This window comes from Dermacentor albipictus, chromosome 3 (assembly GCF_038994185.2).
Source record: "Dermacentor albipictus isolate Rhodes 1998 colony chromosome 3, USDA_Dalb.pri_finalv2, whole genome shotgun sequence".
Taxonomy (NCBI): domain Eukaryota; kingdom Metazoa; phylum Arthropoda; class Arachnida; order Ixodida; family Ixodidae; genus Dermacentor; species Dermacentor albipictus.
The window spans coordinates 118,392,816-118,403,902 of NC_091823.1; the positions used below are offsets into that span (position 1 = coordinate 118,392,816).

The window sequence follows — 11,087 nt, forward strand, 5'->3', positions numbered from 1 at the left end:
ATCACAAGAAAACTCCAAAGCCCGCTACGACGCATGACATCGGCCTGTTACATATAACCCTGGTGATCTCGTTTGGCTTTGGACTCCCACAAGGAAGCGCGGTTTGTGTCAAAAGCTGCTGGCAAACTACGATGGACCGTATGTTGTCATCGACAAAGTCAGCGAAGTGAACTATGCTCTCGCGCGCCTCACGAACACTGGTAGACGTTCTGCTAGGACACAAGTCGCGCATGTCGCACGGTTGAAATCATGTACGCCACGACAAGCTAGTTGACTCGCCCAGGGGGCTTTGTCTGCGAGGGGAGGTATGTTACGCCCAAGCGCGTCACAAGGGACGCGGGAATCAAGAAGAGAAGGGAAGAGGAGAACGAAGACTGTGCAGCGGCCATTCCTGTTCTTCGTAGCCTGCCGTTCCTGCTCTCGCACGCCTCAATAAACCCCTTTTCCCCGTGCTTGTAACAATATATAATCAAACTTACCTGAATGTACAATCACACAAGCGCCACCCACGAATTTCTCGTCGGCGCTGCTACATAACGCAGCGTGCTCAGAAGGAAGCTCAAGGGGACCAGCTTCATGCGCGCCTCATACCCGACGCGTCTTGCGGTGGTCATACGGTGTGCCACTACACAGATTCGTTGCTAATCGCATTAATATCGACATTCATCGTAACAAGGGTTGTGCCGCATTTTTTTAGCCGTTGTAGTCACTGCCTATAGTGTCGCGCTCCTCAGCTCCAGGTTGCAGATTCGACCAGGGCCCCGATGAAGACTGAATGCAAGAACGCTCGTGTGCCGTGCATTTGGTGCACCAACGCAAAGTGCTCAAAATTAATGCAGTGTTACCCACTACAGCGTGCCTCATAATCAGAGCGTGGTTTTGGCAGTTCCAATCTGTGTATTTTAGTTTTCTTGCTCCTAAGAGTAAGGGACGGGGCACAGTGAGGCGCTGCGGTGAAACGTTGCGCATGCCTTCCTCGGTCAAGGGAGAGATAAATATAAATACCTGCTAAGACAACGTCTAACCAAACAAGCCCCTTCAAAACTGGCGCTGTTCTTTCAATTTATGCTAGCCAGGCATGGCTTGACTGCTGCTCAGCTTCAATATCGCAACCACAACATGTGCCCTGAAGGGAATAATTAGAGTAAATTAGTTATTTTTAATGAGTTTTTCGGACAGTGTAACTTTTTATACAAATATGTCACACTCTTCAAGTAATCCACCTGAACAAACTAAATTAAGCTATATAGATTATACGTTTCTTCTTTTCTTTTTTACCTGTTCGACCTCAAGAAACACACTGTATATATGAATGCAGCTGTTTCGCAAACGCATGCAGTATCTTGAGAAACGCGTTCAGCACCTAAATACGCAGGGTCTATATACTGTAATCAGTGGTTGTGTTCGCATATGTGACTATGCGCTTATCCTTCGTTATCGTGCGGTCGTTTCCGCACCCACCACCCTTACCCCCTCACCCGTTTATAAGAACCCTAGCTATATATACTAGCTATAAAAGACGGGTTGACTTGTAGAAACGTTGGCTCCCGTTTTCGCCTTGTTCTCGTTTTTCTCATTGTGTGCTTATCAGTAGTTAATAAAATACTGATGCCAAAGCCTAAATATTGAAGAAGGGACGAACATTAAGCTTTTTGTTGCTTTGTTGGTAATTTTATTCTTCCGCTGAGGGTAGATTTAGAATGCGAGCTTCGTTTTATGCGAGAAAGGCAAGTGTTTCAACAAGAACACACTACCTATCTTGTCGCGCGACCATAAACTGGTGCGTCTAACTTCGGAAAAAGATACCCTTATTTGGTTGCGACTAAGCCATACTTAAGATTCACCATAAGGCTTCTCCTCGCTTGAGAAGGACGTTATACGAGGTGCGCTAATGAATGCCGCTGAGATCACGTCAATGAATGCCTCAAACCTGTTAGTCGTCACAGCACTTTGAGTACCTGGGCATGCCTCAGGGGCATGCAGCTAAAATTCCGTAATTGTCACATATGCCGTAGAGTAGTTCATTACACACGTAAACAATTACTGAACCTTACTTTGTTGATAACATTATAGGCCATTATAATGTGACTTTTGTACCCCCTTTTTGGAATAATGTCTCAGCGCACAGATACCTTTCGATACAAAAGCACTTTTGGTGCACCTTCGATTGCAAGGCGTGGGCAGATCTACTTTCGTGAATGGTCGCGATTGCCGAAGTATCATTATTTTCACACAATCCCAGTGGCACAAACCTTGTGGATATGATAGGATAGGAATAAACTTTATTTGTCCAGCAGTTGATGTTGGTGCCCGGGGCTAGGCTGCCAGTGGACCATCGCCCGAGGAAGATCTTTCGAGATCCTCGGCAACGGCCCTGGCCCGCTGGACGGCCCACTCCTGGTCTTCGGGTGCCTCGCTGAGGAGGGCGGCTTGCCATCTCTCAGCGAGGCGCCCCGCTTCAGAGGGTTCCGCTGTTGTATTCCCCCTGCCTCTTTGTCCTTGTTCCACGTGGCGTTGGCATTCCCAAAGCACATGGGCCATATCAGCCCGTTCGTGCTCGCACCACGGGCAGCCGGGCGACGGGTGCAGCGCGGGCCACAGGCGGTGCAGGTGGTAGGGGTTGGTGAAAGTGCCCGTCTGCAACCGTCTCAGGTCGACCGCCTGGGACCTGTCTAGACGCCCGTGGGGTTCTGGATATTTTCTTCTTTCTTTCCGATAGTGACCAATCACCTCTCTGTACGTTGCCGGAAACTCCCTGACATCGCAGTCGGCGTCCGCGTGATCCCCAGCTCCGTCCGCCGCGATTTGTGTTGTATTGGTAACAACAGCGGCCGCGCCAGACGGGGTGGCAGCCGCCGTCGCCGTCACTCCTCCGCTGGGGTCCCGCACAACAACGCCAGCGGCTGCCCTCTGGGTGACCACGTCGCGGCGGGTAAGCTGCCTCGCGACGAGGTGGGCGCGCTCGTTGTGGTTGGGTGGAGTGTCGTTGCGTCTTCGGCCGTTAGCAATGTTGGTGTCATAGTTGCTGTTACTGCCAAGCTCCCCGACGTGCGCGGGGAACCACTTGAGGGACTTGTTTGTAATGGTGCCGGATCCGAAGTCCCCGGCCCGGGCGTTGAGCATACGCGCCACATCCGCGGACACCCAACCTTTGATGTAATTCCGAACCACCGCCGCTACAAGGGAATGTGCGAGGCGAGCCGCAGTTACCAGCACCACCACCCCTACTCTTACTACGACAACAACGGCAGCAGCAACAACGGCAACATCAACACGGCCGACCGACGGCGGCGGCGCCCGCCTTTTCCATGGCCGTCATAGATACAAAGGGAACGATCCGAGTCACGGCATCAGCGAGGCTGCCGTCGGCCGAAGCAGCGGAAGAGATGGCCATAGCCCTCGCGGTACTCCACGGAGGTGCGGAGGATAGCCTGATTATCAGCGACAAACCTTGTGAACATTCTCAAAAACTTGAGTTCGCTTCGAGACCAAGTTGGGAGCATTAATTCGGGTGGCACACGTTGTGGCACATTCTCGAACCCATATGTGCACTGGCCGCTCCTCTTGAATCTAAGATGGTGGTTTTATGGAAAGCGTCCAGTCTCAAGCAGTTCCATTTCATTCAAGAATACCCTCCTGTGCTTTCTGTTATTGTTGCCACCTAAATGTTTCCCTTTCGTTTCTTCAGCCAGCGCCCAAATTGCTCTATAAAGATTGTCATTTCTATTATTCGTCTGTTCAACAAGCATTTCTGCCTGTGCATCATCACTGCTTCGCGGAAATAATTTGATCTGCCTCAATGTCTTTATTCTCCGTTGAAATTAAGATATTCTCCATAAGCAGGTTGTCAATCCAAGTAGATACAACTGCGCCCTCTGCATGGCATACGCAGAAATCCTTGGACGTCGAAGAGTACCGCAAGGTGTGGAACTTGATCGTTACGCACGACGGCCTTCGAGAAGACAAGCACCTCTACGACGAAGAGAATCTCCGAGAGGTTTTGCAGGGAAAAGCGGTGATCGTGAGCGACTACACCACCACGCTGTACCAAGCCTCGCAAACCTGCCGCCGCCGTCTCGCAGCCGGCAGCTACTACTTTGCCAAGGAGCCCACATTCTCGACCAAGCTATCCATGGCAGTAAGCAGGAGTGTGAATCCGGCACTAATGCAGCTCATGAACGAAAGGTACGTCCAGCTGTATGTTATGTAGGCAAGCCTCGAGCCATTAGTATGTCTTCAGATGAGCCTGCAGGAGATGGCGCAATCGCCTTGACCATATGCCGCAGGCCTTGTCTTGCAGAGCACTGCAGATATCGATTTACGCAGTTTCTCCTGTTCTGTACCAAGAAGGGTGGAGCTATAGGAATGTAGTAATTATTTTATTTCGCGATTGTGGCGAAGCGGAGCCCTTTACGCAAACATGAAAGCAGACGTTCACACAAACATGAATGAAGGCATACACAGGCGCTGAACCGCAACTATGGGTCACAGAATAGCCTGTCAGTACCTATTAGATTTCATTTCGTACTGTTGATTTTGGGCTCGTGAAAGCAGGAGGTACGTTAAAAGAAATATTTCCCTTTTTTTTTTCCTTTAGTTCAGCACGTCAATACTTCAGCTCTTTTGTTTGAGCGTTATCCTTTTGCGACGACACTCGACAACATTGCTTAAGTTGCAAGCACGCATATCAAACGCAGGACTACGGAGTGTTCACAATATTTTATTACGTTACTTTCATCTGCTACCAGTAAGCCCGAGGCGACATTCTGCAAATCTTCACATAAATGTTCCGCAAGAGTGATCGCGGCGACTGCTACGAGAAGTCGTTAGGTAAAAGCAAACGATGACAAGTGGTCTGTTTATGTTCCGTCACAATGCTCAAATTCTCTTGGGCACACAGCCTCGCGGTGCTGTCATTATTGTATAAAATTACCAGCTTGTTTTAGAAGTACAAGAATTTTACGGTGGATTTACGTAGCGTTTTATTTCCCCAAAACCGTCATTTCTAAGATGGCTAAAGCGCTCAATTAAAGAAAAGTTCGGTTTAACGCCTACCCGCGTTTTTCGTGTTGCTTTTTTTTTAGGTGATAAAGGTGTGCTGATCGTGGACGTTTTTCTCTTACGAACCACAGAGCCAACCGATTGGTTGAAAGTGGAGTCATCAAGGCGTGGATGGAAAGTCAGCTGGGTGACTGGCGGTCCTGCCTGTTGGCAAAGCGCGAGGAGACATACAGCCCACTCTCGCTTTTCGAGGTCCAGTCCGCGTTCCTTGTGTTTCTTATTTTCGCCAGCTTCTCCGTCGCCTTCTTCATAGCCGAGATCCTTGTAGGAGGTAAATATACACCTTATCAATTAACTACACAAGGCACCCCAGTTACATCTTTAGCCAAGTTATAAAGATGCTCGGGTTAACTATAGGAGGACACGGCAGAAAGAAGGCTGTTGCCCGCTCTACGGAGATTACAACGCAGTTATTTGAATTGTTTATTTGCGTAATTAGACAAGGTTGCTGAATTCGTTTAGCAAGACCTTGAGCTATGGAAACGCGTTCTATGAAAAGATATCCGAGTGCTTCAGAAAACATCCAGTTCGGCTGCCAGTTCCTACCTATTCTGCAATCATTTAATTCCGCATCATGCAGAAAGACCGCGATATGTGAACTAAACGCATGGTACTACACGCTTGGTCGTCCTTACCGCAATTGTCTCAAATGGGCCACACATGAATGAAAACAACTTTTAATCTAGTAGACCGCAGAAAATAAAGAGCTTACCGGGCAGTGTTAGTTTTACGCTTGCGATACGTCTCGGTTACGCCTTCCGGAACCAATGGAAATCATTGGTGCACAATTATAAGCGCTGCAATCGACGTGTGCAAGAGGTAGTCACACTGTTTTTATAGCGTTTTACGGGCTTTGTTTGTGACTCAAGAAAGATGATTGCCCAATAGGCAGGAACTTAAATATTGCGAAATTAGAGGTTTCTTCAGCACTCTGCAATTCTCTCACCGCAATTTATTTTTTTCTTCTGAATTTCGGTCTCGCAATGTTGATTGATAATTCTTGGTAGATTATTCAAAACATCTGGTAGAAATAGTCTCAGGATGACTGTCGACGTTAATGTGATTAGCTATATGAAGCGACACAACTTACTGGCATTGCCAAAACGCGCCATGTATGAGGCGCGTACTACAGCCAGCAAGGCTCCTCTTTCGTGCTCCTCTTGATTGAAGAGCGGCACATACCCAGTGGTATATACGGTATACCCAATCATCAAAGTTGGCGTCAAACAGAAAACGGTTACATCCGGACATAGATAGACAGATAGATACAGCAGAGTACATTAACACTTTCGTGACCGCACCTATTCCCGTCGACGATATGTTCTCGGTGGTACAAGTTCGAATTTTGGTGCCTCTCCGAGCGCTTAGGACAGCTAGCGCCATCGAACAGGTTAAAGAGAGACTATTTTATCAGGTTCAGATTTGTGTTTCTCGTTTCCACCGTGTAGGGATTTTTAAAGCACCTGCATGGTCGGGGTGACGAGCGCTCGTTGTTTTCGAGATGGCATTTACGTCGTGCGCATCCGCTCCATGGAAACGGTGAGTTTCGACGGATTCCGACGTATCTGGGCTCGAATTTGTGGATGATCACAGCACCACAAACTCGGAAGACGACTTCGATTCGTCGGACTTCAGTACGGACGACGACAGTGCAGCAAACTGCCGTGGAACATCGACAGCTATCCGCCGGTGAGTTTTGCTTTCTTCTCGGACCATGTTATCGCATCGTAAGGATTTCCGCCGTGTTCTAAGGGTTACAGTTCCTATCTGCAGGGTGTCAATGTCATTCAGACAGGACCATTTGCCGGCGGCCACGCAGAGAGTGGAGTTTTGTGTATGAAGACCGCCGGGAGTGGACCTTGGAATCGCGCTCCGGAGTGCTGCGCGGCGGTTCGTAAGAGCCGTCAATTTCTTGTTGTTTTTCGCCGCCGAAATCATCAGGGATATATGCAACAACACAAATAAGTATGCGTGGATGCATATTTTCGAGAAGCCCACGTACAGCGAGAGATAGATCGCGGAAGGAAGTCACTCAAGAGGAGATGCTCAAGTTCATCGGACTTCTCGTATACATGGGAATCGTGCAAGTCCCATGCTTGCATTGTTATTGGAGCACATGCAGATTATTCTCCGGGCTTCTTCTGCCTACAGTAATGCCAAGGAAATGGTTCAAGGCGTTGCTTGCCTTCCTGAGGGTGTCTGATCCAGGGAAGACGACCGTCGCATCCCATGGCAAGCTTCACCGCATATCCTCTCTGCTTCAGCACATCAACGATTCTTCCACGTTATTTTTCCAACCGCGTCGGAACATCTCCGTCGGTGAGAAAATGGTGAAATCAAAAGGTCGGTCTGGAATTCGCCAGTGCTTGAGGGATAAAGTGTTACAAATTATGGGTTTTGGCAGATTCAGAAACGGGGTACACTGTTCAGTTCAGCGTCTACACGGGAAAGCGCTAAGAGCCTAGCGTGCAAGGTTTGGCATTCGATGTTGTGACGCGGCTGTGCAAAAATTATCTTGATCAGGGTTGCATCATTTCTTTGGCCAATTCCTACACTTCCACATCTTTGTTTGTTCATTTACTGGAGCGCAAGACACTTCCATGTGGGATAATGTGGAAAGATCGGCGTGGCTTTCTAAGTGAACTCAAAGGCAAAAAAAGGCAGTGGGAAAAGAAGGCGAAAAGCGAAAAGAGAAGGCAGAGTTCGACGGCTGCGGGAGCAGGATGTTTTGTACTTGCAATGGAAAGACAGGCGGGTTGTGAATATGTCTACCGCGCATACAGCGAATAAACTCGTCCTTACAAAGCGAAGAAAGAAAGTTGGGAATATGAGGACAGAAGTGTCCGTGAAGAAGCCAGTGATGATCAAGAAATACAATGTGGGCATGCTTGGAGTGGATAAATCTGACCAGCTCATCGGATCCTACAGCATTCTTATGAAGTCCGTGCGTTGGTGGAAGACACTGTTTTTCCACTGTATCGATATAGCTGTAGTAAAAAGCTTTATGATGTTTGACGAGCATCATCAGCAGCATCCAGAAGTCCCAGAATTATCGCGAAGTTTGCACTTCAACCAGTTTGCCTTCAGGTTAGAACTAATCGACCAGCTGCTGGGTTATGATGAGCCACATTTTGCGGACCCCCCAGTTGCGCCTGTTGTTCCCTCTCGGAGCGCACCTTAGGTTCAACAGCATCAAATACAAAAAAAATGGAAAGATATAGAAAGTGTAAACTGTGCTATGAAGAAAGATAGGTTGCGCAGAAAACAAATCTGCGAAACGTGCAGCTAACCTCTGTTTCACTTCATCGAGAAACTGCTTCGCACGGTGGCACGATAGACGACACTGGGTCTAATGTTTTCTTGTGTACCTGAAGAACTTTTGTAGATACAGAGCTAATATTTGCAGGCTGATTTCATATGGCCCTTTTGTTGAAAAAGTATATTTCGATTTCTTTAAATGTTTTTTTGTGCAAAGCAGCATTGATGTTCTTATCGCTCTTTCTCATTTTTTTGCAATTTTTTAGTTTTGCTTAATTTTTTCGTACTATTATTAATAAAAATGTTGTTTGAAATTAATACTGTTGGAAAGATCATTTCTTCTTCTACAATTTGATATCATACACATCAACATGAATCTTTTCCTGTGGCAGGAAAAAAATAATTACCAGACTACCCTAAAACTACCGATTTTCCCGCAGTCACGAAAGTGTTAAATATCCTAAGCATGCTAATCGCATTAATACAGTAATTTTTCCATAAAGTGGCCAAGTCATGGCTTTAGTCACATGCTCTTTTAGTGCGCTCCAATACTTTTAAACTTTGGCAACAGATAGGCAAGACACCCCGCAAAGTTGCATACTGTACTTTTTGCAACCATAAATGACTGCCCAATATGTAGCATTTCTGGCCGTTCTGTGCAACTCTTCTCTAACGGACGTGTCAGCTAACGTGTCATCAGTAAAACAGTCACCGCTAAAAAAGCAAGATCAAAGTCACACACGAATGTATGAACTCCGCTGAATAGGCGCTTGAAGAAACAATATACAATGTTCGAGTTTTTACGGGGTAGCAAGGGCAAGGGCAGCGCAAGTTGGCCCTCTTCTAGCCACCATGACACGTCTGACCAGAGAGAGAGAGAGAGGAAAGGATGCATAATATGGCAGGAAGCTTAACCAGAGGTCGTTACGGCATATTTAAACCGTTCAGGTTTAAATACGTTCCGGGGTATTTACATTCAGATTTTTTCATTAATACCACTGCTAGCTGTGGGCCACTGGTCACCCTTGCGTTGTTTTCGACAGTGTCCCAAAACCTCGGCATTCATTATATAACATTCGGAAAACGTGGGCATTCGTTAATTATCTAGGCAATACAAGTCATAACGGTGTTAAGCGGTGTCTGTTTTCGCGCTCTATTTGCAACAGCATTGTAAGAGTTTCTTCACTGAAAGTGTACACATATCCGGGACCTCGAGTATCCCGCTTCTGTTATTACACTTATGAATCTTCATACGAAGAAAAAGGAGCAGAAGAAGGTTAACGGCCAATTTTGGGAATGCTGTCAAGATGTCGCAGAAGACTGCAGTGCAGAAACGACCCCAGAAATAGAAGTGTCCAAATGGATAAAACCATTCACACAGGAAACTGACTGTCCAATCAAAGATATAGATTAGGCTACGCCTATGTTTGATATTAGTATTAGATGATGCCGTATGCTATATAAAGAGTCCCAGCTAATGTTAAACCAGCTGTTACAAGAAAAAAAACAAGGAAAAAGCGGTGCATGATACGATTATAAGATATTCGGAGTACAGTTCTCAGACATCTGACGACCAACAACCGGAAGTTTTATAATCGTATGTTGCACTGTATTTCTTTCTTCCTCTTTTTTAACACCTTAACATAATTAACAGTATATTTTATCCTTTCTTGTTTCCTTCAGGTTCGAAGAAGGCTGCTCCGAAAAGACGTCGGATGCCCAACGTAATCCCCGTGACCTCATCCTCCTCGGCAATTAATTATCCTACGAGGATCAGGGGAATACAAATGCGAGCTTCACAAACGAACGTAGCAAAATGGAAACGTGCGCATTAATCATTCGATGCATAGCAAACCGTATGAAGACAACATGCGAAAAATGCACACACTAATTTGCCACCTTGCTTTACAATAATATTGGTGAATTGGCCAGAAATGTTTCGTACGCGACAGCAGCCTTTAATAGTAAAAAAGAAAAGCAACACGAAGTGGTAGTTGTGTGTCAGCTCCGCCTTTGAACAATAAATTACAGAGGAACTCATCTCACGATGACTGCCGATGACAATACGATTAGCATTCGAACAATGTAGCGACACAACGTATTGTCGATGTCCCGTTTATATAATATCTGTAGTGGTCATTCTGATACTTTTGTTGCTTCGGCTGTATGCGACACTCTGTGGTATTCTCTTGTGTAGCAGTACGCCTGCCCTGTATAGACATTGCTGTAGAAAAAAATAGCAGAATAAAGTGTATTCATGCAAGCGTACTTCCCAGATTACCACTACTTCTTCAAATGCACGATGATTATTATTAAGAACAGTAGTATAACCAACTGCTGAGAAAATGGTGCCCTGTAAGAGGCTCGTCATTTCTGTGCCACTGGTGAGCAATTCGAGAAACACTCATACAGCAGGTTAAGGTACCGTGCATACTTCCGAGATGCACGATTCAAGTGTCCTGCTTTGTAGAATCTAACCCTAGGGTGCTCGCAAAATTATTTGTTGTCTTTAGTGCGGCAGGTTGAATGTGCCAGAATACACGCTAGAAATTCAGATAACACGCACTGTCTGGTTCTACGGTAATGCAAGTATTTGCCGCTGCTGCGAGGCGCAGCATGGTCTGAAGGGTAGTGTGAAGATGAAGGGGATCCCGGTAGGGAGGAGAGAAGGCAGAGCAATTGAACTTTTGCTGCATAGCCCGAGTATAGTACTAGCATAGTCCGAGTATGGCATAGTACGCTAAACATGGATGGCTGGCCTCATGTAT

At 46.6% G+C, this 11,087-nt stretch overlaps 1 protein-coding gene across 1 annotated transcript in view; it reads left to right on the forward strand.

Annotated features, from left to right (window-relative positions):
- Positions 1-10,492, forward strand: part of LOC135915604 (glutamate receptor-like) — a 35,149-nt gene extending 24,657 nt beyond the window's left edge. The window contains exons 7-9 of the mRNA XM_065448718.2: positions 3,893-4,185; positions 5,133-5,332; positions 10,003-10,492. Of these exons, the coding sequence (XP_065304790.2) occupies positions 3,893-4,185; positions 5,133-5,332; positions 10,003-10,154 (645 nt within the window). The 3' untranslated portion in view covers positions 10,155-10,492. The remainder of the gene's footprint in view (positions 1-3,892; positions 4,186-5,132; positions 5,333-10,002) is intronic.
- Positions 10,493-11,087: the final 595 nt, after the last annotated feature.